At 40.6% G+C, this 27,363-nt stretch overlaps 1 protein-coding gene, 1 long non-coding RNA gene and 2 pseudogenes across 2 annotated transcripts in view; 3 read left to right on the forward strand and 1 right to left on the reverse strand.

The window, feature by feature from the left end:
* The first annotated feature begins 2,315 nt into the window (after positions 1–2,315).
* On the forward strand, positions 2,316–3,397 carry LOC476717 (annotated as a pseudogene).
* Positions 3,398–8,809: 5,412 nt separating this feature from the next.
* Positions 8,810–21,797, forward strand: LOC119864751. Its single transcript, XR_005375144.1, has 3 exons — positions 8,810–9,162; positions 15,489–15,599; positions 19,283–21,797. It is a non-coding gene; the product is annotated as an uncharacterized LOC119864751 (long non-coding RNA).
* LOC484969 (zinc finger protein 177) overlaps positions 15,861–27,363 on the reverse strand; it is a 32,236-nt gene continuing 20,733 nt past the window's right edge. The window contains exons 5-9 of the mRNA XM_038567381.1: positions 20,674–20,759; positions 19,964–20,090; positions 19,413–19,505; positions 18,860–18,942; positions 15,861–18,318 (exon numbers count right to left, since the gene is read on the reverse strand). Of these exons, the coding sequence (XP_038423309.1) occupies positions 17,212–18,318; positions 18,860–18,942; positions 19,413–19,505; positions 19,964–20,090; positions 20,674–20,706 (1,443 nt within the window). The 5' untranslated portion in view covers positions 20,707–20,759 and the 3' untranslated portion in view covers positions 15,861–17,211. The remainder of the gene's footprint in view (positions 18,319–18,859; positions 18,943–19,412; positions 19,506–19,963; positions 20,091–20,673; positions 20,760–27,363) is intronic.
* On the forward strand, positions 25,635–27,340 carry LOC100684960 (annotated as a pseudogene).

A 27,363-nucleotide genomic window follows, 5' to 3' on the forward strand; every position in this document is an offset into this window, starting at 1 on the left:
TTATTATCTTTGTTTCATTGCGTCTTTATTTTCCATTATTGCTAACAAGACCCAGGTGGAACCTACTTTTCTCAGTGCATGATTGGCAGCTGGTGGAGGGAAAGATGAATGATAAATGGATGTTGAATGGATAGAGTATCCATTTGGAAATGTGAAAGCATTTGGAGATGGATAGTGGTTAACGGTTGCACAAAAACCAATGTACTTGGTGTCAGCTGAATAGAATTGTTCACTTGTTTAAAATGGTGATTCCTTTTTATGCATTTAAACAATAAAAAAGTGACAAAATGGAAAGAAATTTCTTCCTGATATCTTTAATTCCATAATGTAATGGACAATTGAAAATTTTCAGGAAAAAAAATTTAAGACTTTACTTATTAGAGCAAGAGAGCACAAGCAGGGGGAGCAGCAGAGGGAGAAGCAGGGTTCCTGCTGAGAAGGGAGCCCAATGCAGGGCTGGATCCCAGCACACCAGCACCATGACCTGAGCCAAATGTAGACGCTTAACCAGCTGAGCAACCCAGGTGCCCCTAGAGAAATATTTTAATATTAGCCCTCGACAGTGTAGACCAGGATCTCAAAATGTTGATATTGATGTTTTGATGTTTAATGATTTGTTGTAAGGGCTGTCCCATGTATTGTAGGCTTTCAAAAGATTCCTCATGTCAACCCACTAGGTGCTAGCACATAGTTGTGAAAACTAGAAATGATTTTAGACATTGCCTATTATGGTGTAGGAGGCCAAACCAGTCTGACTGGCAGCCACCGGATAACAATTCCATAGGTGCTAGAGTTGATGGTGGTAGCTTTTACCCTGATGGTAGTAAGAGGAAAAAGAAAATTGGGGGGAGGATAAAACATTAGTTTAATCTTGAAAACGGTGAGTTGAGGGACCTACAGAACACCTCATTGGTAATAGTATCTCATATCAGTTGTACTGGTGTGTTCATTGGTCTGCTCTGGTGCCAGTATAAATCAAAGACACACTTCTCTAGTTTGCTTCTCTCCCCTTCCCCAATATATATGCCACCATATGCAGCAAAGAATGAAAAGTGATCAAATACATTTTGGATACTACTGGCCTAGCCATCTTTTTGCTTTGATCTAGTGACATGATAAATTAGGACTTCCTTAAGATGAATACACTGAAATTCCTGCAATAGCAAGACAGGAGAAGATGAGGTTGGATACCTCCACAGCAACAATAATTAGGCAGCCTTCCATGAACAAAAGTGCCATTGCAGCAGTTTTGAAATCCAGGTCGGAAACTCAAAACCCCAGTAGAGCCCACAAACGAGGCTGATTTTGAGAAGGCAGACCTATACCCAGATGGCCAGCTCGCTGACTGTGGTCCCAGCTATACACCTGGAAACAGCCATTTACCCATCTAGACTTGGCTACAGCCCCATTTGGCCTTGGCACCAGCACCAACCCAGGCCCCAGAAAGACCCATCCACTCATGCCTCTCAGATAATAGGCCTCTGAGATGCAGACTAGGAGCAACCATCCTGTGACCCAGCTCCAGCCTCTCAGTTGTGGTCATCCCCACAAAGGAAGTCAGAAGGTGTGTCCATCTGTGTCCCTGGAGGCAGGCTGGCTTGCTTTGGTCTCCCTGCTGATCTTGAAGCAGCCCACAACCCAGCTTCAGACATATCCACAAAATAGGAGGAATCCTTTTCACCTAGGCACTCAGGGGAAGACTTGTCCATTGGTGCCCTCTGAGACACACCTGCAGAATTTGGGTCATGAATGTAATAAGCCCTAAGTTAGCTTTATGATGGCTCCAGTCCCTCTCAGTTGTGATCTGGGGCCATTTATGCCTGCCAAGTGACATGTTAGGAGCCCTACCTATCCACACAATCAGAAATATTACTGCTGTCTTTGGACCTTTAACTGATCCCGTTTCTTAGTGTCAGCTCTACTGACCAAGGTCCAGACGAGGTCAGTTGCCCTGGTAACAAGATTGTGTACCATGGACTCCAGAGCAGACCCAGCAGCAGCCATATGACCTGGCCTCAACCCCACATGACTATGGTTCCAGAGGCAAAACCTATCAGTCCATGAACCCAACATGAGACCATGTTTATCCATGAAAACAGTCTATACAGTCTGAAAGAGATGTTTGTTCCTTCAATTACAGAGACACAAGTGACAAGCCCAATTGCCTGCAGACACAGCCAGCATACCATTAAGCAGCCTAAACTAAGCTGACAGATACAGGACTTACTGTACTGATGTGACACTGTAAAAACTGGAAGAGTAATTACTCAGATGCGCAGATATAAAGCAAAGAGGCAATAATCACAAAATTAGATAAACATGATAATTACCAATGGAAGTACCCCCAAGCTGAGCACCTACAGTGGTAAACACAGAAAACATTACCAAATTTTATATATTCACCGCTAAATACTGATTTTTATGACACTAAAAACTGATATGAACATACGCAAATGCAACACTAGTGCAGAAGCGTCTAGAGACTGATACAGGGATTTATTGTTTAATAAAGGTGGAATTTCGAATCTGTAGGTCAAGAGTAATTTGTAGCTTTTTCGTGGCGCCTCCGAGGAGGTAGGCCGCTTCAGGATGAAGCTGAACATCTCTTTCCCAGCTACTGGCTGCCAGAAACTCATTGAAGTGGATGATGAGCGCAAACTGCGTACCTTTTATGAGAAGCGTATGGCCACAGAAGTTGCTGCCGATGCTCTGGGCGAGGAATGGAAGGGTTACGTGGTGCGAATCAGTGGTGGCAATGACAAACAAGGCTTCCCCATGAAGCAGGGTGTCTTGACCCACGGCCGCGTCCGCCTGCTGCTGAGTAAGGGGCATTCCTGCTACCGACCCAGGAGGACTGGAGCTAGGAAGCGCAAATCTGTTCGGGGTTGCATTGTAGATGCCAATCTCAGTGTTCTCAATTTGGTTATTGTGAAAAAAGGGGAGAAGGATATTCCTGGACTCACGGATACTACTGTGCCTCGTCGCCTGGGGCCCAAAAGAGCCAGCAGAATCCGAAAGCTTTTTAATCTGTCGAAAGAAGACGATGTCCGCCAGTATGTTGTTAGAAAGCCCCTAAACAAAGAAGGTAAGAAACCTAGAACCAAAGCACCCAAGATTCAGCGTCTTGTTACTCCACGTGTCCTCCAACACAAACGTCAGCGTATTGCTTTGAAGAAACAGCGTACTAAGAAAAATAAGGAAGAGGCTGCAGAATATGCTAAACTTTTGGCCAAGAGAATGAAGGAGGCCAAAGAAAAACGCCAGGAACAGACTGCCAAGAGACGGAGGCTGTCCTCTCTGAGAGCTTCTACCTCTAAGTCTGAGTCCAGTCAAAAATGAGATTTTCTAAGAGTGACAAAATAAATAAGATCAGACACCAAAAAAAAAAAAAAAAAAAGAAAGAAAAAAAGAGTAATTTGTAATTGGTACTGTATCAATTGGCCATCTTTTCTGGGGAAAAGAAGTGATTGGATCCACCACCTTACCCCACATGTTAAAATATATCCTATGAGGATTAATGATTTCAGTGTTTTTAAATGGATTATATTTAAGAAATAAACTATAAAATTTGTATATAATTGAGAGTTTGAAGGGATTTTTTTAAAACATATTGGGAAATCCAGATACAGTTTTTATTTTTTAAAATTTATTTGAGAGAGAGCACACAGGGTGGAGGAGGTAGAAAGAGTCCCAAGCAGACTGTGTTGAGTGCTGAGCCCTACATGCGGCTTGATCTCATGATCCTGAGATCAGGATTTGAGCTGAAACCAAGAGGTGGGCAGACAACTGACTTCACCACCCAGGCACCCCTTCAGATATAATTTTGAAAACAGGGGATCCCTGGGTGGCGCAGTGGTTTGCGCCTGCCTTTGGCCCGGGGCGCGATCCTGGGGACCCGGGATCGAATCCCACGTCGGGCTCCCGGTGCATGGAGCCTGCTTCTCCCTCTGCCTGTGTCTCTGCCTCTCTCTCTCTCCTCTCTGTGCATTCTCATGAATAAATAAATAAAATCTTAAAAAAAAAATAAGTAAAGTGCTTAGGACAGTGCCCAGCGTAAAGAAAGCACTGTTAGGGTGTAAGTGTTAAAAAAAAAAAAAAAAAAGAAAAGAAAACACTTTTTTGCCTACATAAAGATTTGTGCAATAAAACATGAAACACTAATGTAGCAAAAAAGATATCAATAGATGCATACCAAACATTTAATGATGATCATGAGTAGTCTTGATGATATATGTTTTAAAAGATCTTTATTAACTGTACAAAGACAAGCCACTCAAAATCACAGCAAACATGATTGACAAAGTAACCTGAGAACCATTTCTGAATAAGTGAAGAATGCCCAGCGTCAGTGCTCACAAAACAAGAATAAAAATATGAAAAATATACAAAATATCATTACACTGAAAACAAGGAATCAATGATTAGAGTTTACCATTGTGTCCAACATAAACAAACAAAAAGGAAATAAAGCCTAGATATAAGGTTGATGGAATAGAGGCAATCAATATACTAGTTTATGAGTTAGGAAGAGATAAACACTGAAAAAAAATGAGATGCTAGCCATAAATCCCCATTTATTAGTAGTTACATTTTATTATGGACTAATGTTCCAAATGAAAGAAAAGGATTTTAAAATGTGGTTTCAAATAGATAAACTCCACATATAGTATGTAAAAAAGGAGACTATCACAAAACGTACAGGAAGATGAACAAATTAAGGAAAAACAAGCTGATGTAACTACTCTATAGTATTTGACCAACTTTGGGATGCCTGGATGGCTCTGCAGTTGAGGGTCATCCTTTGGCTCAGGTCCTGATCCCGGGGTGGAGGATCGAGTCCTGCATCAGACTCCTTGCGGGGAGCCTGCTTCTCCCTCTGCCTGTGTCTCTGCCTCTCATGAGTAAATAAATAAAATCTTAAAAAAAAACAAAAAAAAAACAAAACCAACTTCATGAATAAGGAGAGTAGGGGCCCTATTCCCTTCTTGCTTTTATCACAAGGAAACCTCTTGGGCAAGAAATTGCATTACTGTATTGCAGATACTCATGTCTTCACACACAGCCTGGCCACCATTGTTCTCCCTCTCCCAGAAATCCATGACTCTATTAACATGTCATTCCCATAGCCAGAATTCTTGAATGTGTGATTTGATATTCCCTTTCAAGGTCTTAAGTTAGCTTGTCACTATCTCATGGATGTTGGCAGAGGAGCTGAGAACGGACATCAGAGACAAAGGCCATAACTGACTCGTGGTATACCCAGCAGCATGAGCCTCAGCATGTGTGAATTGGCTCCCTTTGTCTCCATGTCTCTCAGGAGTTCCAAAGGGTCCACATGGGTGTCCCCATACACCCTGGGTACTGAAGGTGAGGAATGCTGAGCTTGTAGAACCTACTTTATTTAAAGTAGTAAGCAAAACTCCGTTTTCTCAATGAGAGAGATCTCATCTTTTCAAGGTTCCTCACTGCAAAGGTACATCTAACAAATGGCCCAGAGAAAGAGTGATCAGGGACTTGCATTCTTCCCAGGTAAAAAAGGGAATGAGAGCAAGAGAGAAAGGTGCACAGGTGATTCTTCTCCTATTCAGGATTGATTGTGAACCTTGATTTGGATTTTTTTTTTTTATACAACCCACACAATTTATTAACCAAATTGAGGCTGTTGGAGTGACCACTCTCAATTTTCATTCATTCCTACCTGCAACACCTACCTTCATCCCGTTCTATTAAAAAAAAAAAGTGAATTTGTGTCACCGAGGCTGTGTTCACAGCACATGGATGGAATGACAAGCACAAAGTCAGACCTCATCACCGTGACACTTATTGCTTGAGCTACAAAGATGATAGGGTCATTTTGCCAGACTGTGGTGCTGGATATAGGGGCAGAAGAGCCTATTATTCTCACTTTCTTGCAGCACAGCTTGAGTAGAAGGGCCTCTCCAGTTGGTAGGGTGGTGTTCACAGGGTGTCTCATATTACTAGGTGTAATTTCACCTTTTCTCCATTCGTCATCCCATGCTTCATCCTGAGATTTCATGGGCTAGGATCAGGTGAGAGAGGGACACAAGATCCTCTCTCCACAACTGAAAGACTTATTTTACATCCCCTACCCTGGCCAGTGTGATTCAGTGTAGATGGTCTCAATGAGCATTTTTTAGGAATAAATATTTTTGTTTATTATTTATATGTGTGTGTGTCTGAACTATGCCCAACATGGGGCTCGAATGCACAACCCCAAGCCCAAGCACTGTACTTCTAAAAATATATTTGAGTATTCTCACTCATGAAGAAGGTGGGGTGGATATTTTGAAAACAAGTGCCTTGCAGTTAATATTGAAATTTGTTCCTTATGCTTCCACAGAATATTTTTTTTAAGTAAACCATATGCCTAACAGGGGGCTTCAACTCACAACCCTTACATTTCTGTGATACTGTGACACCTCCTTTTATATATTTAATTTTATCTTTTTTGCTGAAGGTCTATTTTGTTTATCATTTCAAAAATTCAGCTCTTAGTTTTATTGATCATTTTTATTACCTTTTTTGCCTCTGAAATATTTCCTTTCTGATCATTGTTGCTTTCTTCCTTCTACTACTTTTGGGTTTCATTTGTTCAAGTTTCTTGAGGTGTAAAGTTAGGTTATTTATTTGTGTTTTGATGTTTATGACTTTTCTTCCTTCCTTACTCCATTTGTTATCTCCTGACAGTTGGTAATGGGTCCAGAATAGTGGTTGGTGAACTCTGTCTGAAAAGGACCAAATAGGAAGTATGTTTTGCTTTGCTGGACAAAAAGTCTCGAATTAGTTCTACCTTAGTAGTGTAGAAGTAGCCATAGATCTTAGTAAATAGGGACACCTAGGTGGCTCAGTGGTTGAGCATCTGCTTTTGGCTCAGATTGTGATCCCAGGGTCCTGGGATCGAGTCCCACATTGGGCTTCCCACGGGAAGCCTGCTTCTCCCTTCTGCCTGTGTTTCTGCCTCTGTCTCTCATGAATAAATAAATAAATACATTTTTTAAAAAAAGATCTTAGTAAATAAAATGGTATAGCTGTTTCCCCATAAAACTTTATTTACAAAAACGATAAGATTAAATAAAAAAGAGAAGGTGTCACAATATCATAGAAACGTAAGGATCCTAAGGGACTACTAAGGAAACAGCTGTACATAAAGATCAAAAACAAAAACAGAAACAGGGCAACCTATAAAAAAATGGATAAATTCCTAAAAACACAACCTCCTAAGACTTCATCATGAAGAGACAGAAAATTTGAGCAGAGCCATTAAAGAGAATCAAGAATAAAAAACCTCTCACTAAAAAAGGTCCAGGACCAGAAGTCTTCACTGGTGAATTCTAACAAACATTTAAAGATGAGCACCAATCCTTCTCAAACTCTTCCAAAAAATAGGGGAGAACACTTGCACACTTATTTTATGATGCCAGCATTACCCTGATTCCAAAACCAAATATACCACCAAAAAAGGGGCCACTATCCCCAACAAACAGATACAAAGATCCTCGAGGAAATATTAGCAAACCAAATTTAGAAACATATCAAAGGGGTCTAATACTATGGATCAAGTGGGATTTATCCATGGAGGCAAGGGTGGTTCTGATGGAGGAGGAGAAGGCAAGCTGAGGACAAAGCAGAAGCTGACACCCCGCAAGCTCCTGGTACCCCCCACTCCCGGGTGGGATATGTGTGATATTCCTCCAGGAACACTTCCAACTACCTTAATGTCAATGTCTTGCTAGAGGGGAAAATGTTACTCTGATAACAGCAAAGCCTCCAGTATCTTGTGGGTCCTCTTTAGCCTATGAAAGTCCTTCTGGACACCTCCCTTTCCTTCCCTCCCCAGCTCCCAGGTATTTCATCAGCTACCCCTCACAGCACCGCTGCAGCACCTCTTTCCGTCCACAGCCCAGTTCATGTGCTTTAATAAAACCACCATTTTGCACCAAACGCTTCTCAAGAAATCTTTCTTGGCCATGGCAGACTTCACCCCACCCCTACATTCAAAAACTACATCAATACAACCCCCCAAAAGCGCCCATTACATTTCCCCATTCACGTCCAGCCCACGAGGGCAGTGCAAGCCAGGGATTTTTTTCTTTTCTTTTCTTAAAGATTTTATTTATTCATGAGAGACACAGAGAGAGCCAGAGACACAGGCAGAGGGAGAAGCAGGTTCCCTGCGGGAAGCCCCATGCGGGACTCGATCCCGGGTCTCCAGGATCACGACCTGAGCCGAAGGCAGATGCTTAACTGCTGACCCACCGGGGCGTCCCTGTTTTTCTAAAGTTGTTTTTTGTTTTGAGTCATCCCCACACCCAAGGTGGGGTTGGAACTTACCACCCGAGATCAAGAGCGGCACACGCCACCTACCGAGCCTGCAGGCTCCCCACGCGCTAGGTCTCCCAGCAGGGCTCCGGGAGGCCTGGAACAAACTCTTGCAACTTCTTCCCTTTCCCTCCCCTTGGCTTCCCAAAGCCGGCCTGCGCAGAGCCACAGCCGAAGCGAAACCGCGCCATAGGCGGAAAAGACGTTGGCGCGTGCGTGACGCCACTTCCGCTTCCTGCCTGAGGCCGGAAGGGGCGGGGCACCGCTTTCCGGTGGAGTCTCTAGTCCTACCACCTCAGGCGGGAAAGTTCTGGTTTCCTTCGGTGTGGATGTGGGTGGGCTGGTCTGGGACTGGCGCGGGTGGGGCCTGGAATGGAGCGGGGTGGGGAGCGGGCCGCCTGGGTGGCTCGGCGGTTGAGCGTCTGTCTGCCTTCGGCCCAGGGCGTGACCGTGGAGACCCTGGACCGAGTCCCGCGTGGGGCTCCCTGCGGGGAGCCTGCTTCTCCCTCTGCCTGTGTCTGTGCCATTGTCTGTGTCTCTCATGAATAAATAAAATCTTTAAAAAAAATACAAGGAATGGAGCGGGCCGGAGAGGTAGGTGGCTGGAATGGGGAACACACCCAGTGCCCGTTAGGAATGCGGAGTATTTAAGCTGGAAGGGCGAGCGCGCAGGTGGGCGAGCACCCCGCAGCAGGCAGGGAAGGCTGCGGCCCCTCCTCCCCTCGTTCCTGGAGCCCTTAGACGAGTCTCCCGTGCTTGACATTCTCGCCAGTCCTGAAAGTGGTCTAGCTTCTCTCTATTTGGGCGCCATGCTAAACTCCAGTAAGTGACTCCTTTGGATGTTCAGTTAATGGTTTTCTGCACATATCCTTGCCACCCCTTCTAGTGTGTAATTGTCTTTGTATTTTTATTTTTGAAATAGCACTAATAGACCAGGAATTCTTCACTTCTCAGGAATACATCTGAAGTGTCTCCAGTAGTCATGTTTGCTGCGATTTTCAGTGGACGGTTTTTGTGAAATTAATAAGGGTGTTTAAACCCTGATTTGATATTATTTTTTAAAAATATTTTATGTGACAGAGTCAGAGGGCACAAGTGGAGGGAATAACAGAGGGAGGGAGAGGGAGAAGCAGGCTCCCTACTGAGCAGAGAGCCAGATGTGGGGCTTGATCCCAGGACCCTAGGATCATGACCTGAGACAAAGGTAGATGCTCAACTGACTGAGCCACCAGGTGCCCCTAAACCCGGATTTTAAGAAATTTTATTAAGATAAGATGTTCATGTGCATTATCAAATATATCTTATGGGATCTATTAAATTGATAACTTTTGCTACATTAATATTTCATCTGTTGCTGTACAAAATACTAAATTTATGTAGCCAAAAATTGTTTTTTAAAAATGTTTCTTGCCTTGCCTTTAAATGTCTTCAAACTGTGTACACCGAATTTGCTTCTTACATTAAAGACATTTTTTAAAAAGTTAAAAACATAAAGACATTTAAATCTTTACTCCTCATAGAGTTTACTTCATGTGCTGTGAAGTAGTGGATCAATTATTTTATTTTTTATTTTATTTATTATTTTATTTTATTTTATTTTATTTTATTTATTTTTTATTTTATTTTATTTTATTTTATTTTATTTATTATTATTTTTTAATTATTTTATTTCCTCCAGAAAAGATGGGCCAGTTGTACCACTTACCAGTAAACTTTTGACCTGGTCATGTGAAATTACATCTATATTAAATAAATTCCTATATGTGCCGGTATAAATTTCTAGACTCTTATGTGTCAGTAATACTAATGCCATATCATAACTTTTAAAAAATTATAATAGCTCTAGTATGTAGTGTTAAAAAATATAATGACGGCTAACATATATTGGACCTTACTGCTCTAGGTGCTTCAGAGACACATTTTTTTATGCTTCTAATGATGCAGCTATACCATGGGGGGTTTTTGTGTTATTTTGGAACAGCTTTATTGAGCTATAATTCACAAAACCTACAATTTGTGCATTTGAAACTTTAATATTCAACGTGTGTGTGTATGCTTTTTAAAATTTCAGAGTTGGGCAACTAGCACAATTTTAGAACCATTTTTGTCCCTCCAGAAGAACTCTTTGGCTGTCATAATCCCATTTCCCTCCTCTCTTAATGTGTATCCATGAATTATTTTCTGATTCTATGGATTTGCCTTGTCTGAACATTTCATGTAAATGAAATCATAAAATCCTCTGCCAATAACTTTTCACTTAGCATGTTTTCTTTTTTTTTTTTAAGGATTTTATTTATTCATGAGACACACATCCACACACACAGAGGCAGAGACACAGGCAGAGGGAGAAGCAGTCTCCATGCAGGAAGCCCCACGTGGGACTCGATCCCGGAACTCCAGGATCACGCCCTGAGCCACCCAGGGATCCCACTTAGCATGTTTTCAAGGTTCATATGTGCTGTAGTGCATATCATTCTTTTTTATTGCTGAATGATACTCCATTGTATGAATATACTACATGTTATTTTCGTATTTATCAGTTGATGCACATTTGGGTTGTTAACACTTTGTGGGTATTACGAATAATGCTGCTCTGAACATTCATTTATTTTTGTGTGTGTGCATATTTTAATCTTTCCTGGGTATTGTATTAGCCAGAGTTCTCCAAAGAAATAGAACATATAACCCTGAACTTTATGGTAAACCCAGAAACATCTATTATACACACACACATATAATGGACATAACATACATTATTTGTATTTATACACACACAACACGACTTTTATATAAGGAACCACTTATGTGGCCATGGAGGCTGAGATGTCTCACAATCTACCATCCCCAGTTGAGAGACCTATGAAAGCAGGTGGTGCCATTCAAACACCTGAGAGCAAGGCTGCCAAAGGTGTAAATTTCCGTCTGTCTCAGAGCTCGAGAACCAGGAGTACCAAGAGCAGGAGATCACTATCCCAATTCAACAATCAGACAATAAAAGAACTCAATCTTCTGCTTTTTTATTCCATTCACACTCTTAAATCCAATTGGATGATGTCCACCCATGCTGGGGAAGGTGATATGCTATGTTCAGTCTATTGATTCAAATGATAATCTCCTGAAACATGCTCACAGACACCCAGATGTTACATTTAACCAGATATCTAGGTATTCCATGACATAGTCTAGTTGACACATAAAATTAATTACCACAGGTATCTACCTAGGAGTGGAATTGCTGGACCATATAGTAATTATGTATTTGACACTTTGAAGGACTACCAGACTTTTCCAAAGTGGCTGCACCATTTTACATTCTACCCATCAATGTAAGAGTTATTTCCCAATATCACTTGTTAATTTTTGTTTTTATATATTAGCTATCCTAAGTGGTGAGAAGGGGTATCTCCTTGTGATTTGGGTTTGCAATTTTCTACTGACCACTGATGTTGAGGGCTAGTATCTTTTCTTATATTTGTTGCTATTTGTTTGTCCATGGAGAAATGTATCTCCAAATCTCTTGTCCATTTAAAAATTGCATTATTTGTCTTTTTAGTATTGACTAGCAAGATTTCTTTGTATATTCTGTATTGAAGTTCCTTTTTGCATTATGAATTGCAAATATTTTCTCCCATTCCATGAGTTGTCTTTCACTTTCTTGATGTGTCCTTTGGAGTACAAAAGCATTTTAATGTTGATAACTGATCTCTGAAGATACAAAAGATCTTAATTTTGATAAGGTACAATCTGTTTTTTGATTGCAAGGTGCTTTCGGTATCACGTCTAAGAAACCATTGCCAAATTCAATGTCATGAAGCATTCCTCTTATGCTTTCTTTTAGGAATTTTGCAATTTTGTTTCAATGGTTCATCTTTGTTCCATTAGTTTTTGTATACAGTATAAAGAGAGGGAAAGCATTAACATTCCAGTGCTTCATCACATATGGTTAGCAGTGCTGTTTGCACAGTCCAGGAACTCTTAACTGCTCTTTACTCAGTTAATACCAAAAGATAGATATAGTTATTTGTTCTCAATTTTTGAAACAGGCAAAATTAAATTATGAAGAGAAGCAGTAGAAATAAGCACCTTTTTTTATTAGTTATGTTTATATAAGTTTCAAATCATGAAGGCCAGTTTTATTTTTTTTTTAATAAAATAATTTTTTATTGGTGTTCAATTTACCAACATACAGAATAACACCCAGTGCTCATCCCATCAAGTGTCCCCCTCAGTGCCCGTCACCCACTCACCCCCACCCCCCGCCCTCCTCCCCTTCCACCACCCCTAGTTCGTTTCCCAGAGTTAGGAGTCTTTATGTTCTGTCTCCCTTTCTGATATTTCCCACACATTTCTTCTCCCTTCCCTTATATTCCCTTTCACTATTTTTTATATTCCCCAAATGAATGAGAACATACACTGTTTGTCCTTCTCCGATTGACTTACTTCACTCAGCATAATACCAGTTCCATCCACGTTGAAGCAAATGGTGGGTATTTGTCGTTTCTAATGGCTGAGTAATATTCCATTGTATACATAAACCACATCTTCTTTATCCATTCATCTTTCGATGGACACCGAGGCTCCTTCCACAGTTTGGCTATTGTGGACATTGCTGCTATAAACATCGGGGTGCAGGTGTCCTGGCGTTTCATTGCATCTGAATCTTTGGGGTAAATCCCCAACAGTGCAATTGCTGGGCCGTAGGGCAGGTCTATTTTTAACTCTTTGAGGAACCTCCACACAGTTTTCCAGAGTGACTGCACCAGCTCACATTCCCACCAACAATGCAAGAGGGTTCCCCTTTCTCCGCATCCTCTCCAACATTTGTTGTTTCCTGCCTTGTTAATTTTCCCCATTCTCACTGGTGTGAGGTGGTATCTCATTGTGGTTTTGATTTGTATTTCCCTGATGGCCAGTGATGTGGAGCATTTTTCCATGTGCCTGTTGGCCATGTCTATGTCTTCCTCTGTGAGATTTCTCTTCATGTCTTTTGCCCATTTCATGATGGGATTGTTTGTTTCTTTGGTGTTGAGTTTAATAAGTTCTTTATAGATCTGGGAACCTAGCCCTTTATCTGATACATCATTTGCAAATATCTTCTCCCATTCTGTAGGTTGTCTTTTAGTTTTGTTGACTGTATCCTTTGCTGTGCAAAAGCTTCTTATCTTGATGAAGTCCCAATAGTTCATTTTTGCTTTTGTTTCTTTTGCCTTCGTGGATGTATCTTGCAAGAAGTTACTGTGGCCAAGTTCAAAAAGGGTGTTGCCTGTGTTCTCCTCTAGGATTTTGATGGAATCTTGTCTCACATTTAGATCTTTCATCCATTTTGAGTTTTTCTTTGTGTATGGTGTAAGAGAATGGTCTAGTTTCATTCTTCTGCATGTGGATGTCCAATTTTCCCAGCACCATTTATTGAAGAGACTGTCTTTCTTCCAATGGATAGTCTTTCCTCTGAAGGCCAGTTTTAACACATACTGAGCCATATTAATTATTCTAAGTGTCCACAGAATCACATTTTATCAAGGAATAAAGGCAAAGACCTTTAAATTTATTTTTCATCATTATCAGGGCATTTGTGCTTAAGATGGGATATTTTAGGGTAATGGGTACAATAGCTATGGGAAATTTAGACATGACTACAATTGCAGGGAAGTACACCTGTTTTCCTCTATTTTAATTATTTTTTATTGATTATAGGAGAAGTAATGTTTAAATTTAGTGGGGTTCTTAGATATAGCCATAATTTGAACCCTGGTATTGATTACAATTTTGAAGCCTTGTCAATTAGTATAGTTTAGCAAAGTTAAGTTTAATTTAGAACTTACATTGTGGAGGCACAAAAGCACTGGTGCCACTCTTATCTTTTTGATAAGTAAATATTTTCATATATAAGTTGTTACATTTTTATATATATGATAATTATATGTAAAAATTTTTATGTAAGTTTTAAACTTGAATACATAAACTAGGTTTTCAACTGGCCCAAATTATGGATCTTTTTAAAATATAGTTTTGTGTGTATATTTATAATTTACATATATACATTATGTTAAATATTACATATGTATATAACTTACTTTACCTTTTATTTTCTTCACTATATATATGGGTTTATTTTTCATTATTGTCTTTTTTTGAGATTTTATTTATTTGTTCATGAGAGACACAAAGAGAGAGGCAGAGACACAGAGGGAGAAGCAGGCTCCTTGCAGGGAACCTGATGTGGGACTCAATCCCAGGACTGGGATCATGCCCTGAGCCAAAGGTAGATGCTCAACTTCTGATCCACGCAGGCACCCCTCATTATTGTTTTTAAATCAGTAAGCAACTGAAGACTAACATATTTCTTAGACCCAACGAATATTTGATACATAAAATTTAAAGTTCTCGTTCTTTGGGAAGGGAGGGATTACTTGGTAATCCTGCTGCTATACTTTTTTTCTTTTGGTCTCTTATCTTTCCCCATTTTTTTTTTTTTTTTTACATATTTACCTATAAGTTCCTGATTATCCTGAGTGGCCCTTTGCTATGGCCTCTATTTCTAGACTGTCCCTTTCAACCGCAGAGGGACTACAGTCTCTTTTCAAGAGAGCAGTATAGGGGAATCCCAATTTTATAACATTTGGTTTTCAAGAAGATGCTCTTAGAAGTTGATAGGTAGTGGCACTCAAGAGAGCCCATGCTCATTGACCAGGAGACAAACTTTATTGAGTTGAGAAACCTCCTGAGCTTTCTTTTTTTTTTTTTTTTATAGATAAGATCTTTATTTTATTTTATTTTATTTTAATTTTTATTTATTTATGATAGTCACACAGAGAGAAAGAGAGAGAGGCAGAGACACAGGCAGAGGGAGAAGCAGGCTCCATGCACCGGGAGCCCGATGTGGGATTCGATCCCGGGTCTCCGGGATCGCGCCCTGGGCCAAAGGCAGGCGCCAAACCGCTGCGCCACCCAGGGATCCCCCTCCTGAGCTTTCTTAGGGGGAGCAGGGAAAAAAATGTTCTTACTCTTTTCCCTCTTTCATTAAACATTTATCTCATTCATGGGTGAGATCCCTCATATCCCACCAGATTGGCAGAGGAACAAATCATGACAGAAATGAAGCAAGGAACAACAGAGACATATGTGAGGGCTGCTGTTGTCTTTGGCAGGGAAGGGTGCTGAGGACCTCCTGATCTCTTCGTCCTCCATAGGAGATGTACTGGCTGAGGAGATCCCCCTTTGGTGTTTCAGGGACCACCACCACATAGTGCTGAGGAAAGGTAAGTTGTTTCTGGTTGTCCTTACATACTGGTAAGGAGAAAATGTTATCGGCTAGGTCAATAATTCACATTAATACCAAGTGAATTATAACATTATTAGGGAAGAAAAATGGGCACTATTTAAGAATGAAAGGACAGGGGCACCTGGGTGGCTCAGTCAGTTAAGCATCTGCCTTGGGCTAAGGGTCCTGGGATCAAGCCCTTTAACAGGTTCCCAGCTCAGTGGGGGTGGGGGGTCTGCTTCTCCCTCTCCCCCTGCTTGTGCACTCTCTGTCTCTCAAATAAATAAATCTTTATTTTTTTAATTTTAATTGTTATTTTTTATAAATAAATCTTTAAATAAAGAATGAAAGGACAATTTATCAGAAATATAAAATGACAACATTTATATGCTTCTAGCTATAGTGACTCAAGGTAAAACAAATGAGAATTAAAAAAAAAAAACAATCTGACCATCCACAGTAATAGTGACACATCTTAACATACCGCTTTCAATAAAGGACAAATGAAAGAAGGTTTGTAATGATACAAATTTTAAGAACAGTAAGATCATCCATCAGACACAATGAGAACTGATTATACCAAATAATTACAGAACAGGCATTGTTTTCAACCATACTTAAAGGATTCACAAAACTTGACCACATATGAGAGATTATCAGTTAACTGAAATCCCTTGTAACAGAATCTTCCCTCCAGAGTGGTTTGCATCAGTTAAGGAGTTTATTTTTCTCTTGTTACATGAAGCCCAGAAATAAGCAACACAGAGTTGGTACAACCAAATAATACTGTATGTCCCTGTTGTATAATCAGTAGCTTCTGACTATGATCCTCTTGGTCTGTTTTCTAGGAGAGAAAATGAGATGAGACCACAGGGCAAATGGTGAAGCAAAAATGCCAGACAAGACACTCCCATTGCCATGGGCTTCTTTAGAGCCCACAAGCAGTCACCTTTGCCTGTTTCTCACTGAACAGAGCCAGTGGCTCATGGGCATTCACAGCGGCAAAGAAAGTTGAGACCTTAAAAAATTGTCCACACTGCCAACTTAAACACAGTTGTAGTTTTGTTACTTTTAGGAAAGGGAGGGAGGAATGGATCGAAGATACTTGTATCTGAGACCACAATCAAGTCTCCAACAATTTTCTGTTTGAATAATGTCATACAGAATCTGTATCATGAAGAACATACATTTGTGTATAATGTAATTAAATTAGGAATCTATAAAAAATAACTAAAATATGTAGAGTCTGCACATTAAAAAATACATTTCTAAATAGCCTATAGGTCCAAGACATCTTGATGATGATTGGACAACATTTAGTACTAAATTCATGGTAAAAATATTATTTATCAAAACTTTTGTGATGTAGATTAAGTGCCATATAACTTTTAATACTCATCGGTTAACAGACTTTCAGGATGAAACATTCACTGATAAAAGACAATCACAGAACGGTAACATTTGTAAGATTGGTCCCAGGGTAGCATAAGTCAAAAATTGTGCCTGCAGGCTTTCTATATTAGTCACAACAGGGCTGCTCTCCAGTGTGAGTTCTAAAATGAAGAATGAGTTGTGAAGGCCTAGTTAAGGCTTTCTTCTAGTCATTTCATTCATACTTTCTGCCCAGTATGTATTCGTTTGTGCATTATAAGATTAGTGCTGGTGCTGAATGCCTTCCCACACTGAACACACTGATAGGGCTTCTCTCCTGTGTGAGTTCTCACATGTACTCTTAAGCAGGAAGAATTCCTAAAGGCCTTCCCACATTCTTTACACTCATAGGTTTTCTCTCCAGTGTGAGTTCTCTTGTGCACAATGAGGTAAGAGCCTGTGCTGAAGGATTTTCCACACTGACTACACTCATAAGGTTTCTCTCCAGTGTGAGACCGTGTATGTTTCTTAAGGGATGACTGGTCAATGAAGGCTTTCCCACAGTCACTGCATTCATAGGGCTTCTCTCCAGTGTGGGTTCTCATATGCTTCTGAAGGGATGAAGGAACAGTGAAAGCCTTGCCACATTCCTTACAGTCATAGGGTTTCTCTCCAGTGTGAGTCCTTTTGTGCACATTAAGATGAGAGCTCTGGCTGAAGGATTTTCCACAGTGATTACACTCATAAGGTTTCTCTCCAGTGTGAGATCTCACATGCTTTTTAAGGGAGGACTGAAAAATGAAGGCTTTCCCACAGTCACTACATTCGTAAGGCTTCTCTCCGGCATGAGGTCTCACACATTTCTGAAGGGACAAGGGGCTGGCGAACACCTTCCCATGCTCATTACATTCTGAGCTTTCCTCCATGGTACACATTGTTTTGTGGACACTATGGGAAGCTCTTTCTCCATAATCACTGCAATCACAGAGTTCCTCTCCAGTAGGTATTTGCACATGTACTGAAAAGGAAGGATGTAAGCTGAAGGACATAAGACACTGACTACACGTGTGAAATTTCTCTCCTGTGAGAGTCCTTAAGTGTTTCCTAAGGGATCCCTCTTGGTTGAAAGATTTGCCATGATCATTAAATTCAAGAGCTTTCTCTCCACTGTGAGTACTTACATGACTGCTAAGAGTTGAGGGATGGCCAAGGTCTTTCCCATATTCTTTATATTTGTAGCATTTCTCTCTCTCACAATATCTTGTACACGTAAAGCGATAGTTCTTTCTGAAGAATTTTCCACAATGATCAAATTCCAAGGGTTTCTTACCAGGTTGAGTTAGTGCCTGCAGAGCAAGGAGTAAGTGGTGACTAAAGACCTTATCACTTTCTTTATACTCATGAGAATTCTTCATGTGCAATCTGCCATACATAGGAAGTACATGATTACAACTGACATTTTTACTATTTTCGTGGTATGTATGTGATTTTTTTTTTTTCCTATTAGAGAGAGAGGGGGGCAGAGACAAAGGCAGAGGGAGAAGCAGGTTCCTCGCAGGGAGCCTGATGTAGGACTCGATCCGGGGACTCCAGGATCATGCCCTGGGCTGAAGGCAGACGCTAAACCACTGACCCACCCAACCATCCCTGGAATCACATTTAAATAATGTTTACTTTTTGGTATTCTTTGTGAGGCAGAAAGTGTTGGGCTTGGTTTAGAGATTTCCCTAATTTTATGAGATTCAGGAAGACTCTCCTGAAACAGCTTCCTGGTGAGCAAATGCCACGCTTCACTGCCTCCCCTCATTTGGAAGCTGGTGCTTTAACTCAATGGCATTCACAGACTTCTACTGTAAAAAAACAGGAATTATTCCTACTGAATCTTACCGTTTTTATGCCATTGCAAGTTTTTTCCCCAGGAACATTCTGCATAGGAATTCCATCTTTTGATTTCAGTTGTATATTCCAATCTGAAATTGAAAATTTTTATAACTATTGGGATAAAAAATAGGGATAACAGAAAAAAGGAGGTAGGCACCCTATGGATTTGTTTTCAGTAACATTAAATACAGAAGGGAAATGATGAAAGAGAAGATGTAACGTGTGATGAGAGGAACTGTTCTAGGAATGTGGCTCTGGGAGAAGATGACAATGATAGGAACAAGCAATGGAAATGGGAAAGGATTCTGAAGGTTTGAGATACTAGAGTGTATTACCTGGAAAGTAAAGTAGGGAGAATGGAACAAAAAGTATTCAAGGAAATATCAAATTGAAAGTGGAATTAAAACAGCCTTTTCTCTGAAACCACAGGAAAATGTGAATGAATGGCAAGATGGAAAGCTCAAGTAATGGCCTCTTTATCCCAAAACCGACGCTCCCAAATGGATCATCCCTCACCATGGCTCCTCCATGTAATGACTCCTTTTTGCCTGGGGCTCACCTGTACAGGCACTTTGGACAATTCCCCCCTCCTCTGGACCCAGTGCTTCCTGCTCCACCTCCGTGATCAGACTGTGTTTGCAGAGAGGATACCCTGCTCATGGAGAAAGATGTGTGAGGTGGAGGAACTGTGAAGGAGATAAGAAATCTGTCCACAAAACTGATTCCAATACTTTGATACTGAGGAAGATAGGCAAATACAACTTCAGGAGTGACCCAAGAATCAGATCTTTTACAAGGTCCCCAAAACAGGTATCTACGTATCTGTTCACAGATATACCTATGTATGCCCTGTTCATAGAGAACTGACCCTTGAAATCCAAGCCCAAGAGCAGAAACATATGGCAAATTACCTAAATCTTGTAATAATAATGAAAAATGAAATCAGTCGATTTTTTACAGGAAGCCATAAGACTGCTCTACAAGGACAGGCGCCATTCATTTTATGTTTGTCATGTATTACCATTCTTTTCACAAATCCTAGAACATGGTATGTCAGGAAGGACTGTCTGCTGCATGAAGAAATGAGAAAATTAATGAGGCCAATCTTACCCAGAGAGGCTAGGTTCCTAAAGTTCTCCAGCATCACATCTCTGTACAGGATTTTCTGAGCATGGTCCAGCAGTGCCCACTCCTCCTGAGAGAAGTCCACCACCACTTCCTCAAAGGTCACGGAATCCTGAAACATCACAAACATTCTGGCTCAGCCAAGGCTCATTTCCAACAATGTAGCAAAGGAATGGTAGGGGAGGCTGCCAGCAATGGGGAAGGAGACCAACACATAGATTTCATTATCTGACCCAAGGCTCAGTTCTTTCACTCTCCCTGCCTGGACCATCTCATCCAGACTCATGTTTTTAGTAGCTTGTCTAATACATGGTTTATCTGATCTTTCCACCACTAGGTTTCGAGGCCTCTTCCAGTCTTAGTCAAGACCAAGTATAGATTGACTGTACTACAGGATGAGAAAAATACTTGAAAAATGAATGGATGATTTTCCTAGTGAAAAAAATCTCTTTTCCTTCATAGCATCCAGCAGAATATGGAACAAATACTTAACCTGGAGGAAGATCTGGAAAAAAAGAAATCAACAAATATTATAGTAATAGAAGCCTGTCTTAGGGATTCTTTGTCTCATTCTAAGAACCCCAAAGAACTGGGGAAGCCTGAGGCCAGCTCAGTTGAAGCTGTGGGTCATGGGCAAGAGATGTGTCCTTTGGGAACAGCAATGTTTTTTGGAAACAGAATAATTTCCTCAGTACCTGTGACCAGGTTGTCAGCAATCTGGCAGCCATTCTTCCTCTTGTATGTCTCCCGCCTTACCAGACAAGGTTCTGAGCAAGCAGACCTAGAGAAGAAAGAAGCCAGGAGAGTCCAGGCTTGACAAATATTCACCACTTACAACCTAGAAGCTTCCTCATACTAGCTTCAGACAGACCACACTCACACACATACACATGCACACATACATACCCACTGTATAGTACACTGTTCGGATTTTATCTCCCTATCCAAGAACAGCTAGGAATTAGAAATATAAGATGCACTTATTTTTAGTTTTTGAACTTTTTTCTAGACGGAACTACTAAAAATGTCTACAATCAATAGGCATTGTGAAGAGCAATGAGCCACTCTCCTACCAATATGCCTCTATTTTTTTTTAATTTTTATTTATTTATGATAGTCACAGAGAGAGAGAGAGAGAGGCAGAGACACAGGCAGAGGGAGAAGCAGGCTCCATGCACCGGGAGCCCAACGTGGGATTCGATCCCGGATCTCCAGGATCGTGCCCTGGGCCAAAGGCAGGCGCCAAACCGCTGCGCCACCCAGGGATCCCCCAATATGCCTCTAAATGTCAGTAGTCTTCCCATAAAAGAAATCAGGACCCTTTTGAGAAATAGCTCAGTCCAGTGTAGAACATGAAATGTTCAAGCTGAGTTTGGAACATCTTATAACAGAAAGCAAGAGACCCAGCAAAGGCTAATGGGGTTGTGTCAAAAAGACATGGAGAAAATTTTTTTAAAAGAGTTCCCCTCTTAGGATGGAACAATTTGATAAATAATGGCTGCAGTCTGTTGAAATCATCAAATCGAAACAAAATCATGAATTCATAATGATATTTAAAAAAAAAACCCTAATGGTCAGAATTGGAGGAGGCCAGGATATCAGCTTCTGATTCTGAAAATTCTATAAGGAAAAAAATCAAGCATATATCCCTATTGTGTGAGTTAAAGTTCTTTACAGAAGAATCATACAAGCTTTACAAGAAGCTTCATTTATTATAAAGAAAAATGCTAGAGTCAGAAAGTAACCATTTTGCAACCACTAGTAAATTAATGGGTCATGGCAACAATTAACAGTTAATAAATTATTAGGTGAAAAATGAATGGAGATGTTTAAGAATAAGTGTTATGTTTTATTTTAAAGAAAAGAAGAATGGTGTGAATATGATGAATTTCCACAGACTCTTCACCATTAAAATTGTCTTTCTCTCTCTCCTGCATTCCATCTGTTTCAGCAACAATGTTGAGAACAATATATTCAAGGGAAAATAGATGTCATGACCCTTTCCTCCTATATACTTCAAAGTAACACAGGAACTTGGACATTCTCTAACATAACCACAATGATCAAAATCAGGAATGTTTAACATGGATTTAATATTTACTATTATTATTATTATTATGTAACATATATTCCATATGCAGAATTTCACTAACTGGTCCAATAATGTCCTTTATAGCAATCCCTTTGTAAATCTCTCACATGGGACCATGCCCTCTAACCATAGTTCTTTACTCTCCTTTAATCTGGACCTGTCCCTCAGCCCTTCTTCATCTTTCAAGATACAAAGAGTCCAGATCAGATGTTTCACAGACTCCACCCACCTCAATTTTGGCTTGCCTGATATTTTCTCATGATTAGATTCAGAAAGTTCGTTTTTGGATGAAGGATTGTACAAGTGATGCATGTCCTTCTCATGTGCCACATCAGGAGGCACATGATCCAGTCTGTTTCATTACTGGTGATAACTTTGATCATGTGGTTAAGGTGGCATGCCACAGGTTTTTCTATTAAGTAATCATTTTATCCTTTTGTAATTAACAAGGAATCTTATTGACTAAGGGATAAATGAAGACTGTATTAATAAGCTGGGTAACTTTATAAGAGAAGAATCAAGCTGATACTAGAACCAACTGATAAATCTTATTATCACAAAGTAGGTATCTGGATCACACAAAAGTTCTGATATGATGTAAGAAGAAACAGCACCATCTGTGAAGTACTTTTGCCAAAAATTCTGACAAATCCTTTCATGTAATTAGTTTATAGAAGAAAAGGAAGAGGAGAGACTGAGAGGTTAAAATGACATCATGAAGATGTAAGCAGTCAAACCCAATCTGGGGGACAGAGAGGAAGGGAATACTGTTACCCGCAAAGAGACTGGTTAAGAGACATAAGAACCCACTGCAGTGTGTGGGCGTGGGCCTTCAATCTCCATTCAGACAACACCAATGGTAAAAACATATTATGAGGCATTTTAGGGGAACTGAACACAGACTGGGTATTCGAGGATACTGGTAAAGAGAAAAGCAGCCCGACATCCAGGAGCTGCCCTGGTACTATCAGCCAGATCTGCAAATTCTACCCTTGAACATAAGCAAGTTCACAGAACAGCGACAGCAGACAGGGCCACTCTATGACTGTGACATGCTAAGACAAAAATAAGACCATTCTGCAATCATGTCTGAACACAAACAAAAGATAAACATTATCTAGAACTCCAAAGTAACCAAACATCCCCTCTTTCTGGCCAACATGAGCCACTGCTGCTGCTTTATCAATTATAGCTCCCCCCGTGGTGTAGTTTCCTCCTTCTAGGTAAACTTTACTGATAAGCCCAATCACAGAATTACTCTCACTTCCTGACATCTAACCCAGAACTCTCCCCCAAAAGCACCTGGCATGAGCCCACACCCTGTAACTTGTCCCATAGTATCCAAAGCTGTGCACTCACCTTGCTACAAGGAGTGACAAACTGAACTACATGTGTGGCTCAATCTGTTTAGCCAAAGATCACTGAAAATATCCAGAAATAGCATTCATTTAGGGGATATGATAACGGTATTGTGATAATGCTAAGAACTTCCTGTTAATTGCCTTCTTAGTCTCTTTCTTTTTTTTTTTTTAAGATTTTTTAATTTTTTTAAAGATTTTATTTATTTATGAGACACACGCACATGCACACACACACACACACACACACACAGACAGAGAGGCAGAGACACAGGCAGAGGGAGAAGCAGGCTCCACGCAGGGAGCCCAACGTGGGACTTCATTCCAGATCTCCAGGATCAGGCCCTGGGTTGAAGGCGGCACTAAACCGCTGAGCCACCCAGGCTGTCCCGCCTTCTTAGTCTCTTAAACTGCAACAGTTCTCCCTTCCTTGTTTAAGCCCCAAACTCGGTTAGGTCATTGTGTCCTCACGATGCCCTTTCCTTTTAGAGATACAACTCAAACTATGGGTGAAATGATATGATATCTGATATTTATTTTTATGTGCCCTAGGAAAACAAAACTCAGGGAACAGTAAACAAGAAGAACAGATGAATTAAGAATGGCAAAGCAGGGGTAATCACTGAAGCTGAGTGATGGGTACAGGGAGATTTCATCATTGCTCTCTTGATTCCTGAGTATGTTTCAAAGTCCATAATTAGGAGTTTTAAAAAGAAAAGAAAAAAAAAACAACCTTTCATACAGAAAGGGACAGCAAGGATGTGCACCTGTCCAGAACTTGGCAACAGATACAGTAGAAAAAGAAAACTTTAGGTTTCAGTCCAAATTCACATTATTTGTGTAGTGCAAAAAAACCTCAAGAGTAATTTCACTTAAAGAGGGTCCTAAATGCACCTGCACCCCGATGTTTATAGCAGCAATGTCCACAATAGCTAAACTGTGGAAGGAGCCTTGGTGTCCATCGAAAGATGAATGGATAAAGAAAATGTGGTTTATGTATACAATGGAATATTACTCAGCCATTAGAAACGACAAATAACCACCACTTGCTTCGATGTGGATGGAACTGGAGGGTATTATGCTGAGTGAAAGAAGTCAATCGGAGAAGGACAAACATTATATGGTCTCATTCATTTGGGGAATATAAAAAATAGCGAAAGGGAATAAAGGGGAAAGGAGAAAATGTGAGTGGGAAATATCAGAGAGGGAGACAGAACATGAGAGATTCCTAACTCTGGGAAGTGAACAAGGGGTGGTAGAAAGGGAGATGGGCGGGGGGTGGGGGTGACTGGGTAATGGGCACTGAGGGGGGCACCTGATGGGATGAGCATTGGGTGTTATGCTATATGTTGGCGAATTGAACACCAATAAAAAATAAATTAGAAAATAATAAATAAATAAATAAATAAATAGGGTCCTAAATGGCATTGCCACACTAACTGCAATTAGTATCAACAAATGGATCTATCTCGGAAAAAAAAAAAAAAAACTCAATTTCAAGCCACATCTCAAAGAATTCCCACATATAAAGTTTCAAGTAAATGGTGGGTGGGGGGCTGGCTGGCTCAGTTGGAAGAGTGTACGACTCTTGACCTCGGGGTTGTGAGTTTGAGTCCTATATTGGGTGTAGAGATTACTTAAATAAATTTTTTACATGTTCCAAGTAAATTGAGGAAGTCACGGTTTAAAGATTATAAAATGCAAATATACAATGTGCCAGGAGTGAGAAGCAGCCAAAACAAGCAGCAGTGGATAAAAGCAAAAAACACAACTTCAGATATTAGACTTTTTAGACAGAGAATACAAAAAACTACTTAACAGACTTAAGAGAAACTCAGATGAATACGGAATAAGACACTATAAGATGGTCAAGTGGTTTAAAAAAACTAACATGACTTTTGGAAATCAAAAATACACTCATTAAGTCAGACACTCAATGCAAAGTTCCAACCAGATTAGAACTTTGTTAGTACCATTTGATGAAGAACTAGCTACTGATTTCCTAGTATGAGTAAAGGACACTAACCTTTGGATTCTGAAAGCAAAATAAATTCCAAGCTGAATGAATGAAAAGAAACCCACATCTAGATTCATTGTAATTTTTTCTTCTTCAGTGTTTACTTTTCCCCCATAATCTTAAAAGCAGCCAGGGGGGAAAATCATCTAAAAAGGAAAAACAAGCTATGGCTCAGTTCCAACAGCAACAATGGATGTCAGACAAGAATGGGATAATACCCTCAGTGTGCTGAGGAAAAAATAACTATCAACCTAAAATCCCAAATCTAGTTGAAATATCTTTGTTAGTTTAAGAGTGACTTTATGAAATCAAGCCTCAATCTAGCCAAGCTTCTAGACTAGCGACTTTTAACAGGAAATAGAGATAAATGTGTTAAACACCAAGAAGCAGCAATCAGCCAAACCTATAATACAGAACATTTTATTTTTTTTAAAAGATTTTTATTTATTTATTCATAGAGACAGAGAGAGAGAGGCAGAGACACAGGCAGAGGGAGAAGCAGGCTCCATGCAGAGAGCCCAACGTGGGACTCGATCCAGGGTCTCAGGATCACACCCTGGGCTGCAGGCGGCGCCAAACCGCTGCGCCACCGGGGCTGCCCAATACAGAACATTGTAAAGACAAATGACTTAGTCTCTCTAATAAGTCCATTTTTTGTTAACGAATTAATAAAAAAAGGAAAAAAAGAAAGGGAGGAGATGAACTCCTTCCACATGGCCATGCTGAGCTAGCACCCATGCCTGGAATCGGGCAGCAACCTCAGCTGCGCCTGCCGCCTTCCACTGCCTCTGGACCACAGAACCCCGCAAAGTGAGCGAGCTTCGGGCTTTTCTCAAAATGTAGAAGCAGGATCCGAGCATCAGCAGACTGAGGAAATGTGCTTCCTGTGGAAGTGGTTGGAGAGCATGAGGGTTAAAATACCACCTGCTACTCATAAAACTAAATCAGAAGACAATATCAAGGAAGAAAAAACAGTAAGAAGGCGGAGGAAAACATAAAGACAGACGAACCATCAAGTGAGGAAAGTGATCTAGAAATGGACAATGAAGGTGTGATTGAACCAGATACTGATGCCCTTCAAGAAATGGGAGATGAAATGTAGAGATAACCACAGAAATGATGGATCAGGCAAATGACAAAAAAAAGTGGCTGCCATTGATGCCCCAAATGATGGTGAACTACAGAAAGCCACTGCCTCACACACAGATACCATCAAACTGAATCCTGGCTTGACCATTCTGTATGCCAAGAGAGCTAGTGTCTTCATCAAATTACAGAAGCCAAATGCTGCCATTCGAGACTGTGACAGAGCTATTGAAATAAACCCTGATTCAACTCAGCCTTACAAGTGGTGAGGGAAAGCACAGAGACTTCTGGGTCATTGGGAAGAAGCAGTACACGATATTGCCCTTGCTTGTAAATTGGATTATGAAGATGCTAGTGCAATGCTGAAAGAAGTTCAAACGAGGGCCCAGGAAATTGCTGAACATGGAAGTATGAGCAAAATCGTGAAGAGTGAGACATCAAAGAAAGAATAGAAAGGGTTAAGAAGACCCGGGAAGAACATGAGAGAGCCCCAAGGGAGGAAGAAGCCAGAAGATAATCAGGAGCTCAGTATGGCTCTTTCCCAGGTGGCTTTCCTGGGGGAATGCCTATTAATTTTTCTGGAGGAATGCCTGGAAAGGTAGGGCGAGACACCTGGAATGGCAGGAATCCCTGGGCTCAATGAAATTCTTACTGACCCAGAGGTTCTTACAGCCATGCAGGATCCAGAAGTTGTGGTAGCCTTCCAGGATGTAGCACAGAACCCAGCAAATATGTCAAAATATCAGAGCAACCCAAAGGTTATGAATCTTATCAGTAAATTGTCAGCCAAATTTGGAGGTCAAGCGTAATGCCCTTCCGACAAAGAAAAGCC

This window comes from Canis lupus, chromosome 20 (assembly GCF_011100685.1).
Source record: "Canis lupus familiaris isolate Mischka breed German Shepherd chromosome 20, alternate assembly UU_Cfam_GSD_1.0, whole genome shotgun sequence".
NCBI classification, from domain to species: Eukaryota; Metazoa; Chordata; class Mammalia; order Carnivora; family Canidae; genus Canis; species Canis lupus.